At 44.1% G+C, this 23,412-nt stretch overlaps 1 protein-coding gene across 1 annotated transcript in view; it reads right to left on the bottom strand.

Moving 5' to 3' along the window:
* The window catches only part of TBXAS1 (thromboxane A synthase 1), a 161,799-nt gene that overhangs the window by 91,130 nt on the left and 47,257 nt on the right, over nt 1-23,412 (bottom strand). Inside the window, exon 5 of the mRNA XM_055335529.1 lies at nt 23,025-23,077. Coding sequence (XP_055191504.1) covers nt 23,025-23,077 — 53 coding nt within the window. The remainder of the gene's footprint in view (nt 1-23,024; nt 23,078-23,412) is intronic.

Genomic DNA, 23,412 nt, shown 5'->3' with positions numbered 1-23,412 from the left:
CACACACACACACAAGTTTGTGTAAACCTGATAAAATCTAAATAAGCATTGTGGGTTGTACCAGTGTCAGTTTCCTGGTTTGATAATGTACTCTAGTTATGTAAGAGGTCATCCCTGGGGGAAACTGGTCAAAAGGCACCCTGGACCTCTCTGTACCTTTTTTTTTTTTTTTTGGCAACTTCTTATGAAACTATAATTATCACAAAACAAAGAAATTTTTTAAGCCACCTGGGAGCTTAATGAACTATACAGTCACAGCTCTGCTCCTCACCAAGTCAGATCCAGTAGGCCTGGGAGGAGCCAAGAATCTGCATTATCATAGGCTCTCCAGATTCTGATGCCAAGAGGCAACTCCCACACTCTGGGAAATACTGTCTGAAGGGAGTGATTCTCAGCCTTAATGGCTGATCAAAACTCAGAAAATAATACCTGGCCCCACTCAGACCTGTCTGACCAGAGTCTCTGTGGTGGAACCCAGACCCTTTAATTTTAACAAGTTCCCAAGGGAGTCCTGAGGTAACTGACATTAACCAGGATGGGAACCCACAAACCCCAAGTTAAAAATCCTGCTCTATGTTTAACCAAAGTTCACACTCACTCTCATTTCCCTATATTCTTAGACCTAAAACAAAAGCATTTACACTAGGGTGCACACACATTTTGATCATGTGTTTGTATTGATTTAGTTATTTTTTTTATTTAGTTATTACTGAAATAATTTTACATATAATCTGGATTTTAAAACAACAACAACAACAACAAAATAATACTTCTACATCCAAATGGAAGTTGTCCTTTCCAAGTGAGCACCTTGGGAGTCTTTGTGCTTTTTTTCTAGTAATATTGCTAATGCTAAAAACAATTTTGTCACAATTCCTTCAGAATTGCTTCAGAGCTGGTTTATGAACCTCGTGAGAAAACTGGCCCCATTTTACATGTAAATTGTGTAATCTTGTGAATTTATATTTACACAAACACTCATCTGTAGTTTGAGGAACTCCTGGAAAGATTTTTGAGCAGAGAAAAACATAATGAAGATTGCTTTTCAGACTTTCCCTTTGGGTGCCTGGGAGGGCTCCAGAGCTCCTGTGTGCCCAGCCCTGTTTCAGGAAGACCCTCCCCGATTGTGTGCACCCTGGAGGAGTGGTCAGTGATAGCACCCTGCCATTCCAGCCCCAAAGTCCATCCCCAGCATCCGACCATGCGGATGGACTCACCACCCAGCCATGCCAATCAGGGTATCTCATCTCCTTGGCAACAGTGAGTGGTTCTGGGGTGGACACGTGCCCCAACCAGGGCCAGTCGGAATCCTTCCTGGGATGGACACATGGGGACTGCAGCAGAAAGCTTCGTCTTTCTCCTGGAGCTGCTAAACTTTCGGGAATCTATGAGTATAGGGCTATGGCTGGCCATCTTTCTACCACATGGTAAGAACTGCCTGCAGGAGGGCCTAACAGGGACAAGCAGACATTTCAGACAAACAGGGTGTCGAGGAAGTACAAAGTTGGGTTTGAGACTCCACCTGCTGCAGCCACCCATGGGTCCTCCACAGTTCAGTTAGCTTGTGTGCTTCAGTTCTCTTGTGTTGGGCATCTACCATCTGTAACCCAGAAGTCCTAACCAATATGGTGCTCCCTTTTCCTCAACTTTGTGAATACCTGATTCCCTTCTGTTCAAAACATTTCCCCGAGGGGGGCTGACCTCAGTCTTGTACATCAGTGTGAATGTATGGGGGCGTCCTACTGCTTCCCCAGATGGGGTGGCACGCTGCCCAGTGATACACACCAGAGCCCGGGAGGCTGGGTCTAGACTCAGCCAGCACTGCAACTTGCTCAACCACCACAGGCAAACTCTGTAAAGCCTAATTCTGGGCTCCAGCTTCCTCATCTCTGAAATATGGAAGCAAAACAGGACAATCTCTGCACTCTGGTGTGGCTTCGAATGCTAGTAATCCCATAAATTAAAAAGGAAATCACAGGTCTTGGCATTTTAAGTCTACTCTCTATAGAGCGTGGAGGAACTTCCTAGATCCCTGAAATCAGCCAGTGAAGTATTCGGCTGGGTTGGGGACCGTCCTCAGAACCTTGGAGCAAACCACCACTGTTTGCATTTACTGAGTGCTTACTCCCTGCCAGGCCTGGTTCTAGGTGCCCTGCCCTCATCATCTCCTTTCATCCTCCTGGGACATGGAGGCGGTAGTTACTGTACCCACTTTTCAGAAGAGGACCCTGAGACCAAGTGAAAGAAGGTGCCCAAGGTCAGGACAATGGTGGAACCAGAGCCCCTCCCCACTGCCCAACCGACAATTGGGCATGGGGATGGTTTGGTTCCAGGGGATGCGCTTCTGCGAGGCCACCTGGTCGGTGGAGCAGCCCCAGGGCTGAGCAGGTGTGTGAGACCGAGCCACCACCTGCTCAGGTGGGGTCTTTTATTTATTTATTTATTTTATTATTCTATTTATTATTATTATTTTTTAGGTGAGGTCTTTTAAAGGAGGAAACTCAGAGCATCTTCTTGTTTCTCGGCCCAGATCACCCTGCCCCCACCCCCCGCTCCGCCCCTCCAGCTCAATTACCAAAGGTAAGTTCTAGCTTCACCTTTGAGGTAAAAGCTACTGGCCAATCATTCATTTAGATTTATTTATGCACAGAAGAATTTGCTTATGGAACTCCAAAGCAACTGGTTGAAGAGAAAATTTCGGCAAATCAGTGAGGTATCATGCAAACAAGAAAACCCACCTGTTTGTTTAATTAGCAGGGTTTTTTGGTTTTGGTTTCCTTTGTTTGTTTGTTTGTTTGTTTGTTTGTTTTAAACTGATCAGTCAGTTCAATCAAGATAGTGGATGATTGCCTTCGGGGCACCGAGGCAGGGTAGCCTGCTAGTACTGGCCTCTGGGCTGCCTGGCCCTGTTCCAGAAGGGCCGGTCAAGCCCTCTGGGCTGTTCATCGGAGGCACCTACAGGAACCAACGCGAGAGGATGCCCAGGCTACGCAGCTGAGCAGAAAAGGACATTGTAAAATAGTACGTATAGTTGTGTCAGTGAATAATAGCTGAACTATTAGTTCATTCATCAAGCATCTATTGAGCACATACTCTGTGTCAGGCACTATGCTAGGACACGTTAATAATATCCCTGGAAAAAGTCTAGAAGGAGATATATTTGCAGGAAGTTATGGGGGTATTTACTTCTCACGTTGTGTATTTCTTTAATGTCCCAGTATTTTATAATGAGTGTGTGTGACTTTTGTAATAAGAAAAACACAAAAAGTGGGGGCATGTCTCACTGGATTGGCCCTTCAAGAGTCAGGGTGGGGGTTGGCAGGGGTGCAGCTGCGGAGACTTGGTTCAAGGCTCTGCCTTGTGATTTAACAGCTGTGTCACCTTGCACAAACCACAGCATTCCCAAGCAGGGTCTTAAATAAAAGAGGCCTACTATGGGGATCGGATGAGAAACATGAGAATGTTTTGCCCCCAGTAAAGTTTAGATAAACCTGCTGTTTGTCTACACATGGATCCCAACTCAGTTATCCACCTAGGACTTTGTAAAACGCAAATCTAATTGTACTGCTCCTTTATTTAAAACCCTTCAGTGGTTGGTCACCATCAAGGCCTCTGGGAGTCTTCAGCATGGACAACAGCATCCCTCACAACCTGGCCCCTGCCTGTTCTTCAGCCTTGTCCCTCCCTATTCTCGGTCACCCCAAGAGCCATGACGGATGACCACCCTGATTCACCTAAACTCTCCATCATCCCTCACCTCCACACCTTTGCACATGCTGTTCCTTCCACTTTCCTGGAACAGTAGCCCTGCTTCTTGTTTTCCTGCCTGGTTAACTGCTTGTGGTCCTCCACTTTCCACTTGTTTCCCTTTGAACAAAGGGACCTTATTTTATTTATCTTTGGTGTCTAGCCCTGACTATAGTTGTGGGCATGCAGTAGGAGTTCCGTAATGGGTATTCCAGTGCCAACCTCTAATGCGTCTCTCATGAGGACCACTGCGGTAGCCCCCAATGGGCTCTGCCTCCAAACCAACTCCTCCCTCCAAGCCAAGTCTACCTTTGAAAGCAGAAGTTGCCTATGTTGTCTCTCCATCGTTTGAAGTAACAAGTCCAAGCTTCTTGGCCTGTCACAAGGGGCCCTGCAGGAGCCATAACCTCTTTCTCTGCCTATTTCCTTCCACCAAGGTCCCCAGATTTTCTCAATTCATGGCACCCATAGTGACTCAGGAGCTTTTCACAGCCTGCCCACCCCCAAAGCCAAAGGAAGTACCCAACAGTCCAAACAACTCAATAGTTATTCGTGTTCTAACAACTTAGTTGATACTGGAATAAGGAATCCACATAAATTGGAAGTACTTCTCACAGTGACCAACAGATGTCACTGTGTTCCTCATGAATATTTAAAATGTCCCAGGAAGCCCCGGTTAATTCACCGGGGCACCCTGGGTTGCCTTAGCACATAGTTTGGGAACCACAGCCACATACAGTTGCTATAAAAAGGGTTATCTGTGTTCCCACAAATTTTCAGTGTATCTCCATGCCCCATTCTTTCACACGCAATTTTCTTGGGCTCCATCTTGTTAGTTTGGAAAACCCTTTCTGATAGTTGAGTCACCTGTCCCATCTTCTGTGGAGCCTTGCAGTTTCTATAGCACCTGGTCCACTCCTCCATGGATTTGTATCTCATTCTGTTTTATTGATCGATGAGCTCCTTACTACTATGAATTCTTTGAGCATAAAGCCTTATTCTTTTTTCCCTCACATCCCTGAGAAGCTAGTAGAGCACCTCATACATAGGAATAAATGGCGGAATGGTTCTGAATCTGCCTCTCTTGTTCTGGGAAATCACTTTGTATCCTCCTGACTTCCCAAACCCTGAGGCCAGCTGATTTGAAGCCAGACTTGAAACCTCAGGATCTTATTTCTCTTTATTCACCTTTATCCTGCATTCCGAAAGACACCTGGTCCCTGCTCCTTCTAAAACCTGTGGCCCACTCTTCCTATTTCTCTTCTACAGCTATGGAAGAGGTGTCCATCTGCAGGGCTGCTCTACTGGCTTCTTCACCTGTGTGTCTACCTTTGTGGCTGTCACCGTGATCTCAGTTCTGGCTCTGCACAGATACCTGGGGGACAGCTGAGGATGCAGAATTCTTAGATCACCTCCCCACTCCAACTCAATGGCTCTGCCAAAGATTGCATTTGAATCAGACGTTCTGTAATGTAGTGACACTGAGAAGAGCTTCTCAGATCCCCCTTTAGGGGAAGACTTGTCCAGCCACTGAGAGTGAAGTCAGCAGAGAGCCTTTAATCTCATTTCAGGGTCATAGGTCAATATGGACCAGGTCACACTGCCCCATCTTTGGGGCAGATGGTCAACTTCTCTTACTCCAACCATTCTTGCCCCAAGGTCTTTCTCTAACTGTTCTTATTGGGTAGGACTCTTCCTTTGTCATCCTCATCTCCCTGTTATTGCTCCTCAAGATCAAGCTCAAGTACTGCTTCCTCCAGGAAGCATCTGCCTTCACTGGCCCATGATTCTTACCCAAGTCATGGCTTCAGGTTGTCTGGTTAATCACGTATTCAGTCACTTACTACCTGGCATTCTTGCATAACTTGGCCCATGGCCACATTTTTCTTCTGAATTAGATGCCATGTTTCTTTATGAAACAAGAAATGAGTGATCCTGTGCGTGTGGGTGTGTGTGTGGGGGGGTGTGGGTAGGTGTGGGTGTCGGTGTGTGTGGGCGGGTGAGTGTAAGGGATGGATGGTCTCCCTATTGCTGTCAGCTCGGTGCTACACAGATAGCCAAGACTAAAACATCTGTTGGGTGGACAATGCCTGAGGTGGAGCCAGCAGTGAATTCTTCCAGACATGGGAGAAATTGTCCCCTCTGTCTTTGTGCCATCAGAAGAAAGGGACCCAGACCCTGAAAGACCCAAAGAAGGGGAGAAGGGAATGCCCCTCCGAGGATGAGCTAAGAACTGGTGGCAGAAAGAGCATTGCATCAGGAGTTAGAATGTTGTGACTTTGAGCTAGTCCCTTGAGTCTTGGGGTCACAGTCCCTAAACCTGGTAGATTTCCCAGCTTATCAAGTAGAAAAGCAGGTTTCACCACCCTTTTTTAGGGACCTTCTTGGCCACTGCCAGGAATATGCTTTGTTGGTCCTAGGGTAGGTTTCTGGTGGTAACAGTAGGGGGTGAATGAGGACTCCAGGCTGAGTTCACACAAGCCAGCTTGGAAGAAGCCAGAGAACCACAGTGCTCCCAGGGGAATCCACGAGTGCCAGGCCTGCCAGTGACCCACCCTGCCAGCATGCCATCTCTTGCACATCCCTCACCCAACCCGTGCCAGCCACACCCATGAAAAACATGCAAATGCGTGCTTGTGAGGGGCCCAAGTCCACGGCAATGGCACAGTGTGTGGGTGGTGGCAGGGTCCACCAGGAGGCTTCATGCTGCCTAGGAACAACCCCAGGCCTGGCAGCCAGGAGACTCAGGTTCAGGCTGTACCCTACTTGTCCTGAGTGGCTCTGGGGCAGGAAGTTAGCCTCTGCCCTGACCCTCAGCTTCTTCATCTGTAAGATGAAGTGGCCCTTCCAGTCCTGGTGAGTTGTGACTGTCAAGCTATAGTCAAGCTTTCTCCGGAAGAGAGCTATGGCAGAAAAAAGGGAGCTGGGCAGCACAGGGAAAATTATCTGAAACAAACCTATAACGATAAACCTCTCTACTCTATTGAATATACCCGCCCATTTAATTTATTCAGTTAATAAAACTTATTCCCCAGAGGGGGACAGGCAGAGGTAAGCTACAAACCAATCTGCCTATGTGAGCATGGGTATATATGTCTAGCTCATAACAATAAAAAAAGAGTAATTAAGAGATGTATTGAAGTGTATAGAAATCCTGAAGGACACTGAGGAGTCCAATTCAAGTTACTGTCCTTGGTGCAAATTTAATTCAATAGGGAATAGATAAATAAAAATAAAGAAAAAACAAATTCAGAACAGATGTTAGGCAAGCAATTTTTTTCACAGTAAGAATCATAAACGTGAAGAACAGCCTATAAGGCAAAGTTGTTGATGCAAACAGCATCAAGCTACTAAATAAATAGTTAGATGGCACTGCAGGGACAAAGAAACATTAAAATAGTCATTTGGCTGTCCCTGAATATTTGCGCCCACACAGTGATGCCCAGGCATGTAGACTCCTGGGCACCGGAGGGGACCGTGTGTGTGTGTGTTTTTGGTGGCTGTGTGTCCTGTTGCAGAGAGTACGTGCAGGGCATATATTTGTGTGAGACTCTGTAGCAAAATCTCCTCTCTCCGAATGCCATGTGGACTCCGAATATGAATAGCGGGGCTTCACAAAAGCTAGAGTCAGTTCTAAAAAAGACAATGAGGTCAGGGAGGAGCCCCAGTGTCAGGGAGACACGTGCTCGGTCCTGGGCTAGGTATCAGAGCAGGTGTGTGACTCCAAAGAAAGGAGAATTCAGTGGCAGAAGGATTTCAGACATAGCAGGGGAGAAACAAGGGCAGGAGAAAAAAAAATTAAAGTCTAGATCATAATGGTTTGGAGAAAGAAATTCCATTCTACCCCAACATCTACCCTCATTGGTTGGCTACGAAAATAAAGGCCCCAAGAGGTGAGGTGACCAGTGGGCGCCACCTGGACACTTGCCAGGGCCAGGAGAAGGGGGGGCAAGTGTTCCCCGAGAGGTGCAAAAGGCCAGAGGCGTTCCTGCCCAGCTTTCCTGAGGACGTGCAGCAGGAGGGAGTGACGATCACCCCACACCTGGCTGGGGACGGCTCCTGAAGTTGGCACTCTCCCCGGGCCCCAGATCATTCAAGAACACCTTTCAGAAACTGACCTGAGGAGCAGAGGAATCACCCTTGCTCCTTGGCAGGCTGCATGAACTATCGTGCACCTTTGATTCTCATGTCAGATCTGGGAAGAGGCAGGCACTCATGTGTTTTTAAAGGTTGGGGATGATGGTTAAGTCACTCGGTCTAGTCCGATGGCTGGGAACATCCAAGCTAAGACCAGAACCCAGATCTGGCTTGCAATCCAGTGCTCTCTCTGGCTCCCTAGGCGGACCCCCCAAGGGTTTGTAACCCCATAAGAGACCGATGAATGACCTGAGTGAGGGGAGCCCTGTGAGTGTGTCATGAGAGCACTATCTGTTCCCCTTATCTGTTTATCCCATGGACCCCAAGATGGCCTGACATGGCAGTGAATCAATTTTGTACTTTTATGGGCTCACAACTGAACTGAAGCATAGTCACTGATGGGGCAGGGTTATAGACCCCTCCACCCAAAACCTTGATTTTAATATGAGAGATTTTTCCCCCAATTCCTTTCATATGTCCCAAGGAAATAATACTAATTACCCAAATCAGCAAAATAACAAGACTTTCCTGTTGAGGTTTTTGTCCTGAAAGACACATGCTCAGGGGTGATTTCTTTAGTCATTCAATAAATACTTCCTGGGTACCTTCTTTGTGTCAGGCACTGTTGTGGGCACTGGGAATATCCCAGAAAAGCAGAGACAGACTTTGTGTCCTCATAGAGCTGGCATTCTGGCAAGAGAGCAGGGCAGTAAACAAATAATGATGTGACCTGGCATTAGGGCCAATGTCCTAAGGCAGGAGATTTGGCAGCCAAGGAACGGCAATAGGAGACTGGAACAGAAAAGCCTTTGGATTAATAAGGAGAACCAGGGATCGCCTGGCTGGCTCAGTCTGAGGAGCATACAACTCTTAATCTCAGGGTTGTAAGTTCAAGCCCCACGCTGGGTGTGGAGCCTACTCAAAATTAAAAAAAAAAAATTTTAAAAAGAGAACTTGCACAGCCCTGCACTCACCTCTTGCCAACCACATATTATTCTTGTCATATATGTTTCCATATAAATTGAGGATAATGCAGTCAGCCCAGCCAAACTTGCAGGGTTGTTGGGATGATTACATGAGGTATTGTGATCCAGATACCAGAAAACAGTTATGGATTGGTATTTACTATGTAAGTGGCCCCAGGGAATAAAGATACATGTCTCTTAGAGTCATAAAAGCAAGATATATACCCATAGAATGAACACACAAGTCCATAAAATGTAAAAGGAGTCCCACTGCAGCATTGTTTGCTGGAGGCCATCAGGTGTCCCCTCTGGGGGGAGAGGGGACAGGCAGGATGGATGGAGGCCACACGCTCTATGGGAGCCCAGTGATGTAACGGTCTGCAAAGCATGGCACCAAGTGAAAGAACCAAAGCAGGGAATGAGGACACTGCCATTGATAAGAGCTACAGACAATACACACAAACACACAGTTTGCAAGAACGTGTGCCCCAAAAAATACATGTTAAGGACAATGGAATGGTTGTCTGTTGGGGAGAGGAAGGGAATGAGAGAAAGGTATGAGGATAAAAGGGAATGAATAAACATGCAAAACGCATGGCACCGTGTTTCCTGTTCTCCACAGCGTCTCAGAATGAACACAAACACGCACACAGAGAGACAGAGACAGAGAAAATCTTGAAGTGGAGGTAATTAGGAATTACTGGTTGCAACCCTGATAATTCGTCAATGGTGAAGTAAGCTGTTCTCATCAATGGCTCTGTTTCATGTGGAATAGCTGGGAGTAAAAGGCTATTTATTAGATCAGTGTTTTCTCTCAAAGCCAGTTCTCCATATTCTAGTCCCAAGAGACATTCTGGAAAACAACAACAAAGAAAGTTCTGTGGTCAAATAAACCCTGCATACCAAATGTGTCACTTGGAGATGTTCCAAGCACGTTATTACACGAAAGCCTCTGAGAAGTCACGGTAAAGAGACCTGTGTTCCTTAGACCGACCTGGCGTTTTGCAGCGTTTGACCAAGGAGAACCCCCCCCCTTTTTTTTTTATTTTCCACGTGACAATTATTATAGTCCGTGGAAATGGTCCAAAGGACGCTCTGTGGGAAACAGCGATGCTAGACTGTGGAAGGAGGGGAGGCCGGAGACTCCAGATTCTGAGCATGTTCTGGGATTCGCACCCTCCCGTGGCCTTCCTAATGCGGCTCCTTGATCCTTACGGTGCTTTGCCCCTAAAGTCACTGGGGATCCCGTGGCTCATCCGTAGCTGTGACTGATGGCAGCAAACACGGAGCTGCCCTCTGCCATCCTCCCCTCCTCTGTCTGCGGGCAATGATCATTTTCCCTCCAGAACTCAAAGCCGGCATTCAGCAGTGAGGGTTGATGCGTGTCTTCTTTCCTGATGATGGGCGAATGTTAGTGTCGGACGCTGCGGGACGTTTCCTGTATAAAGTTCTCCTTCTCCTGTAGATCTCACGTTTCTGATGGGCCAAATCGTTATCATTCCTCCCCTGGGCCATTAGAAGGATTGTTTGTCTTTTTATAATCTCCCTCCTTCTCTGGCCCCCCTCCCACCACGCACCCCTGGCCTTGTGCTTCTCTACTCTGGCATCTGCACAACTTCCTTCCAGTAAGCCACTTCCTTACCACCACGGCTGGGTCTGACTCCTCCCCTGCATTGCCAAGGTCATGCTCTCTATCACGGCCCCCAAGATCACATTTGCCTAGCACACCCTCGGCTGGTACTCTCTCCCTATCTCTATCACAGCCAAAATCCCCTGCAACCTCCTCACAGGCCGACGCACCTGAGTGCACTCTTCTCCAGGGGCCACCTGCCATCCCTCCTTGTCATGACTGACTGTGAAGCCCTCCAGCCTCTCTCTGCAAGTGCACATCAGTGCAGATGCTGTGAGGACGGAGCGGGGGGGCTTTCAGTGTGCCTCCTCCAGCCAATCATCACAAAGCTGAATGCATGCCTGTGACATAGCTGAGAAACACAGGGAAGGAAAAGTAACAAGCTACAAATTGCAAGACCACGATCTTGACAAGTTCCTTAAGGTGGGAAGGCCAGATAGTGAAGGGCCAGTGCCCAGGTGAGGAGGAGTGGCCCTATGATGGAGAAAGGAGAAATCAACCAGAGTCCCAGACACAGAGGACTAAATTTATACGAGATACAAAGGCTACAGTGACCTGGCAGGAAGGAGGAAACTTGGAGGGGCTGAAAGCAGAATTGAAAAGCAAACACATAAATTGTAAAGAGTTTGGCAGAGAGTGAGATAAGAGGAGAAGGGGCTCTGGGAGGGGACTACTGGGAATTTATTAAAACGAACTGAATTTATGGTGCAGTTCAAGCATTTGTTGATAACAGGGCTAGTCTGGTAAGGAATGTGCTCGCTGGCCTATAGTCAACAGGAAGTCGGGGCAAGATGACTGAGGCCATGCATTCCAATTAGAAATGTGTGGTTCACATTGACCAGTTGGATTCCAGAGCACAAGGAGAAAGTTTAAGTTTCGCCTGGAGTTCACTCTCAAGGTTTGAAGGCAAGAAGTAATGGTCATGTAGCCAATGGTCAGAGGGAATAGTAAAGCATTGTTACATTCTCCAAATGTAAAATGATGCAGTTGCCATGGAAAAAAGTAGGGCAGTGCCTCAAAAAAGTAAAAAGAGAAGTACCAAATGATCCAGAAGTTCTGCATCTGGATATATCCCCAAGAGAACTGAAAGTGAGGTCCCGAAGAGCTACTTGTGCACCCATATTCATTGCTGCATTGTTCACAATAGTTAAAAGGCAGAAGCAGCCCAAGTGTCCACAGACAGATGAAGTAGGTGGAATGGGCTCTCCTGCCTCCACATCCTGTGGCTGGGGGACTTATGGGTCCCCTGATGCCTGGTCAGATCCAGGTGTTGAGGATGACATGGACATTTGGCTGGAGGGCTTTTTTGTTGTGGTGGCTTTATGATTTTGACTGCTCTAAGAACCTCAGATAAGTGGAATCATACCATATTTGTCCTTTTGTGACAGTCTTATTTCACCTAGCATAATGTCCAGGAAGTAGAATGGTGGTTGCCAGGGGCTAGAGGAAAGGGGGAATGGGAAGTTTTTGTTTAAGGGATATAGAGTTTGTTTTTCAAGATGAAAAGAGTTCTGGAGATGAGTGGTGGAGATGTTTGCACAACAGTGTGAATACACTTAATGCTGCTGAACTGTACACTTAAAAAGGATTCAGATGGTGTTTTATGTTGTATTTTACCACCACCCATTCCACCTACTTAGATGAAATCTTTCTTCTGTGGGTATCAGTTGTGGAGTCTCAGACACTGAAGCCCACAGTGCTCAATAACAAGTATGGATTTGGAGGAGGGCAGACCTCAGGATGTTAAGTGTCCACTCAGGAGATAGCATCATAGTGGGTTCCCAGGCTAAGGGGGACAAAGAACTGGGATGGCCTGAGGGACCCAAGCTCTAGCAGAGACATCTAAGACTTTGGGAAAGCAGGTGAGAATCTTTAGGTGGAGTCTTTGGGAAGGATCCAGTGGCCATGTCAGTCATAAGGCAAAACCATCCCTTGGTCTGCCCATGAATCTGAGAAGAGAACTTGGAGAGTTGGGGATACCCTTTAAAGGAAAGTGGAATGGCCTCTCTGGTGATTAATATGCACCGGACACTGCATTAGCAATGGAAAAGATGGAGGGGGATGACCCTGATGGGACCTGGATATCCTTCCCTGGGGGGGAGGGGTCCTGTTGGGAGGGCAAAAGTCTTGATTAATACCTGGATGTCCACTTTCCCTGTAGCCTGAGTAGTATCAAGAGGTGCTGGTAGGTGTTGTAACACAAAAGACCACCCTCACCATGTCCACCATGTCCACCTACCATGTGGTGATGGGTCATCCATCAGCCAAAGGCCCAGGGCAAAGGTTATGAGTTCCTCTTTAGACAGGCCAACATAGCATCATTTGCTAATAGTGCCTCCCTAGTGGTTCATGTGGGGAGCCTGGAGAGCATGTCAGAGAATCAGGCCTTCGTCAGTAGGCCAGTACACTGAAAGCCTCACTCCAAGTGGAAAATTTCGTATAGTAGGTCACAAAATTCTTGCAGTTTGGGGGTGTGATGGGGGAGAAGTTGTGAGGAGCATGGTCTTGAGATGCAAACAATAATCAAGGAACTTATTTTATTAATTAAGTTGCCATGATCTGCCCCAGGCATGCAGGCATCGTAAATCCTGGCAGTCCCTTACTAGGAATTACCTCATGTGCACAGCTGCGGAAGTGTCACGCACAAGTCTGACCAGGAGTAATTGGAATGCACAGTAAATAACCCAAAATCTAGAAAATTGAAGGGTCCTGAGGAAGAAAGAGAATATGGCCTAATTTATTTTATTTATTTATTTTATATATTTTTTAAAAGATTCTACTTATTTATTCATGAGAGATACACAGAGAGAGGCAGAGACACAGACAGGCAGAGGGAAAAGCAGCTCCTCACAGGGAGCCTGATGCAGGACTTGATCCCCATACTGGGATCACGCCCTGAGCCAAAGGCAGATACTCAACCGCTGAGCCACCCAGGTGCCCCTATTTTATTTTTCAATAAAGATTTTATGTATTTATCAAAAGAGAGCATGCGAGTGTGAGTGGGGGGAGGGGTAGGAGGGAGGGAATCTTCACGCAGAACTCCCACCTCCCCCCCCCCCCACACACACACACACGCTGAGTATGGAGCCTGACTCGGGGCTCGATCCCACCATCCATGAGATCATCATGGGAGCCAAAATACAGAGTTGGCTGCTTAGCTAACTGCACCAACCAGGTGCCCCTATATGCTTCATTTTAAAGATAAATTTGATAATGCAAAATTTAGTAGAATTTCAAATTTGTGTGATAAGTGATTTTTTTTTGTTTGAAAGTTTATACTATATATCTAGAGTTAATTTGGTATAGACATTTAGATGCCTTTGCCTTCTGCCCTATGTGAATAACAAATATTTAAAATGGTTTTCTTTGTTAATCCTTTAAGGGTTCCAAGAACTTGAAAAAAGTTTCTCTGCTCCCAAAATCGGGATGAAGAGGAACTTTAAGCTCTGTGTAAACTGAGAATTAGTTGCTCCTTTGAGTTCAGTAATGGCTTTTTTAAAATCATGAAATCAAAGAGGGTTTGTCATTCTTTTTGGACAGACTACGAATGCTATTTGCATTCTCAATTAATTAGGGTTGAGAGCCGTAAGAATTGGGTAAGTGTGTGCAATTTTTGAGAGTATCTGAGCAAAAGAGTTCTCGACAAGATGTCTGCGTAATGCCATGTGTTATCTGGACCTGCTTCCAGATGGGAGAATGCCTTGGCAAATGCCACAGTGATTCATGACTAGGTTACATAATTCTCTTTTGCATTTTGGGTTGAACAACTTGGATTTGTTGCAGGTACAATTCAATTAAATATGGAATTTATTATTTGAAAATATTAGCTGGAAATAGAGCTTTTATGCAATTTTAATTTGAGATGTTCTATTGTTCGGGGGCACATTTGTGCAGGGCTGTCACCTTGGGGATATAGAAGTTATTGATGCCATACGTGGTTGTCACTGATGGAGAATGAGCTCCCTTCCACCTTGAACCTGCTCTAGTGGTAGATTTGGGGAACGCATATTGATGAGTGTAAAACTGAAAATCTGAGACTGACTTCCCTGCCTCTGAGCCCTCCACTCTTCCCAGCCAAGTGCTCATCCCCCACCTGCAGTCCCAGCCTGTCCCCAAAGTCCTGTCCTCAGCCTTGATCTATTGCAGCCAGGATAGATCTCTTGTCCCCAACTGATAACAAGGATAGGGTCTGGTTTCTGCATTCTGCACCTCACATCATGCTCCCAAGTCTTAGGATTGAGTGCCTGTGTGTGATTTGTTCTCAGGTCTCTCCCCCGACCCCTTTCTCAGGGCCTGGAACACCCTGTTTTGGGGCCCTATTGTCCACTGACGTGCCTTCTTGAGTCCTGCTTTTCTGGATGTCTGATTATTATCCAGCTGACACCTTCTCTGTGGGCAGCTTTCTCCTGGACTGTTCACATTGGCCACTGTTTGCTAGAATGGGGAGCTGCCAATTTCTTACCCTTTAAACACTGTGCTTTGCTCACCAACTGGAAGCTGCTCTGGTCAGCACCCATAGCCTGGTCAGTTTTCCATACCTGGCCACCCCCAGTGAATGGGGCTACTTCCAGTTTCTAGGCCATTCCCTCTGCTGTCCTATCTCCCAGAAGTAAGCAATGAGGGCCAAACCTAGCTGAGACAGGATATTCACATGAATTACTTAGATATTTACACTCAGTGCAAAAATCTTACAGAGAGATGTTTTAAATTGTCAACCCCTGTATCTTGTTAAGCTTTTTTAAAAGAAGATTTTATTTATTTATTCATGAGAGACACACACAGAGAGGAAGAGACACAGGAAGAGGGAGAAGCAGGCTCCATGAAGGGAGCCTGATATGGGACTTGATCCCAGGACCCCAGGATCACGTCCTGAGCCAAGGCAAACGCTCAACCATTGAGCCACTCAGGCATCCCTTTGTTAAACTTTTTAGCTTGAAAGATTCTGAGTTAAGATTGGGAAATCATTGTAATAATGCCTGAATTTGCGATTTTTAAAGCAGCAGCAGTAAGGTGCTGTGTGGCATTGCGGGCTAGCTCTGGTTCTGCAGTCAGGGGCAAAAGCCCCGCCTCTGGAGGAATGGTTTCAGCTTCTATTCTACTTCTGCTAGATTTTGTCAGAGATCTCTCAGAGTCTTAAACCACCATAAAAGCAGGGGCTTATAAAAATTTTCTAGTGCAGACTGTTGGGGTTGAGCCATTGGTTTGTAGCCACCTCATTTAGAGCTGGCAAGGGTTTCAGGTATCATCTGGCCCTTTGCTTTTCAAATTGCTCATCTTGACTTACTAGTGGTTATAAAACCGATTTAGTGAGTCGTGACCAGCTTGTATTTGTTTTGCTTTGTTTTTCATGAAATAATAGAATAGAATAGGTCAATGTGCCTCTTACAGTAAATAAGATGTTCTTTTGTAAGACTTTTATTTCAGGTGTGTGTGTGTCCTGGATCACCATACAAAATATATTATTCACCAGGGCCCAAAATTAAAGGGTCAGAGTCACTGATATAGTCCACATCCCTCATTTTATTTTGAGAAATCTGGGGCTTCGAGAGGAGAAGAGATTGGCTTAAATCCATCAAACTAACAAGTAGCAAATAAGAGAGTGGGAGCTAGAATTTAATGTTGTTTTTTAAATTTAATTTAATTTTTTAATTTTTGGGGGGGCTGGAATTTGAAGCCCAGTTTTCTACTGTAAGTTGGCATACTCTGTTTGATGTTTTGCCACCCAAGGAAGAGGAATTAATATGGATCCTTGATCCTAACTCCTGGACAGTAGTAGTCATTCACCTATGCAGCAACCACCATCTAAGGGTTGTCATTGAATAAGGCGGGGGTGGGGGGGAGGAGGAAGTGGTGTGAAATAGTGGCTAAAAGAAGAGATTCAAAATCCGGGAAAAATGGGTAAACATCAGAAAGGTCTTTGGATAAAGACTAGGGGGAGAAAAGGTGATCTTAAGCCACCAGGAAGAATGGACGCTTTGTGGTAATTCACCATTGGGAATAACAAGAGACCATGATTCAGAGAGGAGAGGTGGAAAGTCTATGCAAGGCTGATTCAAGAGAAGTGGAATGCTAATGGAATTCATTCCATTCTTTCCGGTCTAGGTCACCTAAGATAAATCTTAGGACAATTGTTGCTTTGATAATTCTACCTATTGGGCTAAATGTTTCAATTGATGATAATTGTCATGTGTTTTCCTGCTGACAACTTTCTTCCTGCTCTTAAAGGCCTCCTAGAAAAAATATCAGCCAATTATATATATATTTTTAATAAAACAATGCACCACCCCCTAAAATGCAATACCAGTGTAATCACTCATCTAAAAATTTACCCTTGCAAGCTGATGGTTCATGATTGATCTCTCTTGACCAGTGAGAATATTGATATTTAACTCACTGAATGATTCTCAATAATTATGGCATATGGACCACCAGGTCTCATACTAATTTCGCTTTCAGATTCATATTTCTTGAAAATGGTGAGTCTAAGCTTTGTTTTCCACACTGTCATGAAAGACTCAACTTTTACCAAGTTAGGAGACCCAAATATTGCCCCTAGTCAGGCCTCATGACCAGAGATGTTAAAATAATTTAGGATGTCTATACTTCATGCCATAGTTTCAGGGATATCGTGTCTTCTCCGTGGTCAGAGTAGTTTTCATTTTCATTAATTCCTCTTAAAACTGAGTCACATTTTGGGGTCACACATTTAGTACAGGACACTCGTTCTGAGGCACACTCTGCAAATCAACCACAGAAACTTACATATTTGATCCTAAGCATCCGCATCTGTGCAACTTTTCTGCAACAGTGGCTTCATTCCCACCTAAGAGTTCCGCCACCCTTCAACACCTATGTATGCTTCTCTTGAACTCAGTCCAGTTTAAAAATGAGAACACTCTCCCCGTATCAGTTGTCCAGGAGTGAGTCTGAACACTAGTATTTTCTTGAACAAAAAGGCAATAGTTTCCACCCTGCCCTATCCTCGGCCACATTTTCAGTTTCCACCTTGCATCTTCTTAGGGAACAACCAGGGGGCACAGGGCTGCAGCAGGCTCAGTCCTTTAGAGCCTTTTCATTCCCAGAGTTCTGGATCTATGGAGGTAGGCCAGCAAATGTCCCATACATTGACAACATAGCCATCTGATGGCATTAAAGCAAACCTTGTGGGTGCTGCTCTGCGGCCACACCTACAAAGTACGCAAGTGTGATGGCCAAGAGCGCTTCCTTGAGAAGGTTTCCTATGGTACTCACTCCTGAAGTACACACACTCTCCTAGGCGCAACAGAATCCGAGCTTTAAAAAACATTGAAATGACCTTACTGTTTTCGTTGCTTTTCCATATGTATCCCAAAGTTCTCAACTTTCTCACTGCCTGGTGACAAGGTGCTATTAGTTCACGTGTGCTAGTTAATTAAATAAAAATGGTGCTAAAAACCTCTAGGTTGGAAGCATATGAGACACCTCTACCTCCTGTGGGCATGAACCTTGTGTCTAAGTGCCAGGTCTTTTATACCAAAGCCTTATTTGTTTGCTAAATTGATTTTTTTTTTTTCCAGTTCAGGGACTCAAGGTTCCCTGAGAGATTGCTTCAGATTCCGAAACTTGCAAAAATGTTCTGAGAACATTCTACTGCTGCTAGGTACCAGAAGGTGCTACATGCATGATATCCAAATGAGGTTATTTGGTGCAGTGCTGGCATGTGATTAGGCAGGGGAATGCAGCACAGAAGTCAGAAATATATATGGGGGCTAATAAATAATAAAAATGACACTCATTTCAGTTGGAAAAGGATGAATTTCCAGATGGAACACTACCATCTGAGAAAAAAAAAAAGAGTGAATGCCTCCTAACTTTAGCTTCAAATAAATTCCCAAAGTATTAAACATATAATTTTTAAATGAAATTTAAAAAACACTAGAAAAATGAAAGTTAAAAATATATTTTTTGAGTAAGATCCAAAATGTAGAAACCATGAAAATTGATTAAACTCAACAATAAAAAGAAAACAAATGTTTTCTGATTGAAAAACTTCACAATAAACCAAGTTAAACAATATACTGGAGAAAATATTTGCAATGTATATGGATGTAATGGGCTATTTTCTTTAATATATATAAAGAGCTTCTACAACTAAATTGGGAAAAGATCACTAATCCAACAGAAAAGTGGCAAAGAATTCTTCAGAATGCAAAATGCAATGGATTTCAAGCATATGAAAAGATATCCAAGCTTGCTCATAATTTAAAAAGTACAAATCAAAGCTACCATCAAGTGGTAAAGATTTAAAATCATGACCACCACATTTTAATGGCAATCACATGCTCCTTCAGTCACAGCATGAGTCCCAAGGTGTATTTATATTCCTTCCCAAACCCTAAAAGAACAGTATCAACATAATCATCATACATTTGTGATTGGATATAAACAAGATGGAGATTATTTTCCCTTCCAATTTGTAATTGACTTTATAACCCAGTGGATGACAAGTGGCTAAGGGTCCAAGAAGGGAGTCAGTTTTACTTGTTCCTATAGACTGTTTGTACTTTCTGAATTATATACAATACGCATTCTTACCTACTTACAACTGAATATTCTAATGAGAATATATGAGATTATTGGCAAATCTGGCTTGATAAAGGAATACAGGAATGAGGGGCCACTAATCAAATGGAGGGGCAGAGATGATGAATGCCAAGGGGCATGAAAATCAAATTCAACAAGAGGAAACTAAGTTTATACTAGAAATCAAGGTCAAAGTGATGTGAGGGCAAAAAGAGGTGGGATGAGACCAAATAAAAGAACAGCTACAGAACTATCACTTAAAAGAGAGAAGGGTAAAGAAGCTTTGGATAGGAGCCTTTAGGAGCCACAAATGAGCTGAACTTAGGTGCCATTAGTATTTATAAGTAATTCATAGTAATATGGGGCACCTGGGTGGCTCAGTCGGTTAAGTGTCTGCCTTCTGCTCAGGTCATGATCTCAGGTTCCTGGGATTGAACCCCACATCAGGCTCCCTGCTCAGCAGGGAGTCTGTTTCTTCCTCTGCATCTCCCCCACCCCCACTCCTGCTTGTTCTCTCTCTCTCAAATAAATAAATAAAATATTTTTTTAAAAAGTAATTAATAGTAATAGCTTGTCATCCACTGGATTATAAAGTCAATTACAAATTGGAAGGGAAAATAATCTCCATCCTGTTTATACCCAATCACAAATGTATGATGATTATGTTGATACTGTTCTTTCAGGGTTTGGGGAGGAATATAAATCCACCTTGGGGCTCACACTCAGAGTGAAGGAGCCAACCCGTAATCATTAATTGACGGCATGTTCTCTAAAGCAGTAAAGCCTTGCATTTTTTTTCCTATTATGTTGTCAAGGGTACTACTGTGCAATTCAAAGGAGTTCAAATCAAGTATTGTGAATAAAAACTGGATAGGTATGCATGCCAGTCCATCTGCTTTACATTCAAGTTCAAAGGAGGCAGAGACAACATGTGTAGTTTTATCTGTACAGCGCGTGGCAAAGCAGGCTCCATAATTAGATACTTGGTAAAGACATTTTGTTCTCAGTGGTGGTGGTGGTGGTAGTGGTAACAATAAACAGTGATGTTGTCAACCCTTCTTGGCAGAAAGCTTCTCTAGCAGTATCTTCCCCATAGCAGTGAGTGGGAGGGAAAATGGGTAAGGAGCTGATCTCCAGTTTGGGGACCCAAACTCTGATTGGGTTGCTAATGATAACAACCAGATAATAAGCATAATGATCCCCATATTTGGCTTTCAGGTCCAGAGCAAAGAGGAGATCCTCTCTGTTTATCTGTCCATGTTTCTCCCAATGTGCAGTAGTGTCCTGTCACCTAACAATACAGTGCGTCTCTTTATGGCATCAACAGTGTGGGGCTTCCTTTGCCAAATGGCGAATCAACAGTCTATCATTTGAATTTTTAAGAGGACCAATCTGGTCTTGATTATATTTTCTAAGTCTAAAAATTACTATAACTTACATGGAATCACTGTAAAAGAAGGGTCTTTTACCAAATGTAGTTTATCCTTGACATTCCCAACCAGCAAAAAGATTTTGCGAAAATTTAAGTAACAAAATAATTTGGGGGGGGGGGGCTAAAAAGGACCTTAAATATAAGCTCATCCCTCCCTTTCATTTTAAAAGGTGAGCACACTGAGTCACGTCAAGATTACAGAGCCTAGTCAACTCTTTGCCCCACCACCGTTTTGCCTCCAAATTCAGGAATGGACATGTTCAAAAAGAAGTTGGCGTTTTATGGTTCATCTTTTTTTCTAAAGCAGAAAAAAGTTGACAATTTTGTATGAAGAAATTATGCCATCACCTTTCTTTTTCCCCCCTTTTCACCAGAGGTGGGAACAAAAAGTAGAGATGATACTGCAATTTCTATCTCTAAAACCTCATTTGAAATCATTCCCTTTGATTTACGTTTTCTTGAAATGAAAAGAATAAATGGTGTTAACTTAAAGTTGGGGGAAAAGTTAATTGGACATCTTGTCGTCAAGGAAACTAATTCTCTCTCTTCCTTCTCCCCCCATACATTCATGCATACCACACCACCCACCAGTTAATACAGTGCCCTTTAAACTCTTCATCTGACATTCTAAAATTATTTTAAAATACCCAAGTGTTTTACTCTGAAAAATCAGTACAAGAAGTACTCAAGGGAACAGATTCCTAGAATTCAAACTTAGCCTTTTTCCTAATTCTAGGGAAGCTACTGTCATTCTGAGTCAGTGCTGTGTCTCAGCAATGTATGGGACAGTCTCCAAGGTCAGTGTCAAGTCAACCACAGAATGAGACCATTGGAAAAAGAGAACTGGAATGAGAACTTTTAAAAAGCAATAGAGCAGCACAAAAGTAAGACAGGTAAATGGGTCAATCCCTTGAGCCTTTATTAAGTATCTATCATGCTTAAAGTAAGAAGCTATGCACTTAAAAAAAAAAGCAAAGACCGAGCTGAAAGAAACCTTAGAGGATTAAGTAGAGTTGCTCATTATTGAAAGATATGCACCACCTCCCTGCCCTTCCATCAGAGGAATACGCCTCCCTGCCCCATCGATGTCCGGCTTGGCCAATGACTCACTTCGGCCTCACTGTGGGCAGAGTGTGCTTCCTGTCCTGATTTTGAATCTGGGCATATAACTTGGTTTGGCCAATGGGATGTTAGCAGACATGATGCAGCAGAAACTTAAAATGTTGTTGCACTGTTAGGTTTGCTCTCTTGAACATTTGCCTTCACATTGAGAAGAGCCTTCCCTGGTTGCTTGCTATTCCAAGAAGGATGAGAGGTATATGGAGCAGAGCCCTAGTTGAGCCTGCCCTAAATGAGCTACCTGCCCAGAGGACCAGCGGATGCACCAGAAAGCCCAGCTGAGTTGAACCAAGTGTAGCTTAGATTAATCAATTCCAGCCACCTCTTAGGCACATGATAAATAATAATTTTTTAAGTCCCTGTGTTTTTGATTGGTTTGTTATGCATCAATAAAAACTAATACAGAGATCATCTAGTATGACAATTTATTACTTTTGCAGGATCATATAACTAAACAGCAATGAGAGCAACTAGGCCAAAACTGTGGGACCATTTCCATAGAATACAAGTCAATCTTTTGAAAATCATCACTGGGAGCATAAGTTTAATGGATCCACTGGATAGAAGGGTTCACAGACCACTAGACCCCATCAGCATGTACTTTAGGAACACAACAGAAGTTTATTGCACCTAAAACAGTGAACACAGACCTGGTGGTCTGGAGAAGAGCTGCTAAAAATCACCCAGTGGCTGAGGAGGAGCGATACAAGAACAGACTAAAACAATTAGGACTCCAGTGGAGAAAGACACATGTTGAGAATCAATATGATTTAAGTCTGTCAAATCTTGAATAGAATAAATGCTCTTAACATATGTTTGTTCACCAGATTCTGAAAAATTTTTTTTAAGAAGGAGCATTCTCGGGTATAAAAAAGAAAATTCAAGAAAAAAATAGGGGCTCTATTACTTTACATGGCTGAGAACTAGGGTGACCCTATGTTCCAATATACCCAGGACAGTCTTCACGTCCACTGTTGTCCTGGGGTGATTGTTAATAGCACGGTGTATTGTATTGGATGGTAGATTATATGGTCAGATAGCTGACGGGATGTTTTATGCACAGAGTTGGTTTAGGTAAGTTCATGAGAAAAGACCAGTCACATCTAGTTCTCAAGGCAAACTAGACTAGAACTAGACTAGTTCTCAAGTGTCTGATTGCAGTGGTGATGAGAAATGGTCAAGGCATCTAGGGATTGACCTAACTAGTCAGGGTCTTAAAGGCTGAGAGGTCATGTTCTTTCAGCCTCCCATGGTGGCCCCCTTTGAGCAACCCTGAGGCCTCCTCCTGGAGCCTCATCTATACAGCGAGGCTCTCTCTTTGTGGATCCTCGAAAGATCTAAACACACGCCACATCCCCATTCTGGTTATTACTTCCTTATCAGAACATGCAGAAATCAAGATAAATGGTAGAAGAGTAGAGTTCACTCTTACCCACACAGAGGTCCATATAGCTTTCTGAGCTCCATTTGGCTTTCCCAGAAACCCTGTGGAAAACATAGCACCATCGTAAGAAAAAGATTAAACAAAATATCAAGTATTCAAATTTATTCAAGAAAAAGTCTGGAACTGTGAGAACACAATTACATAAACAATAAAAAAGAATTCAAGTTCTATTGCTTTCAAGTATTTTGAACTATTAGAATAAACAACTAGCTTTAAAAAATATATTGCCAAGGAAAAATCTCGGTCAACTCTGCTTTAATGGATAGAAGGAGATCATCTGTACTTCGAGTATTTGTGTGTAATTGCTGCTAAAATACTTGAAAACTGTTTGCTTTCTCAACTATGTTAACATTCCCCTCTACAATTTGGTTTATAT

This window comes from Nyctereutes procyonoides, unplaced genomic scaffold (genome assembly GCF_905146905.1).
Source record: "Nyctereutes procyonoides isolate TBG_1078 unplaced genomic scaffold, NYPRO_anot_genome, whole genome shotgun sequence".
NCBI lineage: Eukaryota > Metazoa > Chordata > Mammalia > Carnivora > Canidae > Nyctereutes > Nyctereutes procyonoides.
Note: the sequence above shows the minus strand (reverse complement) of the source record. Positions and strands in the feature narration are given on the sequence as shown.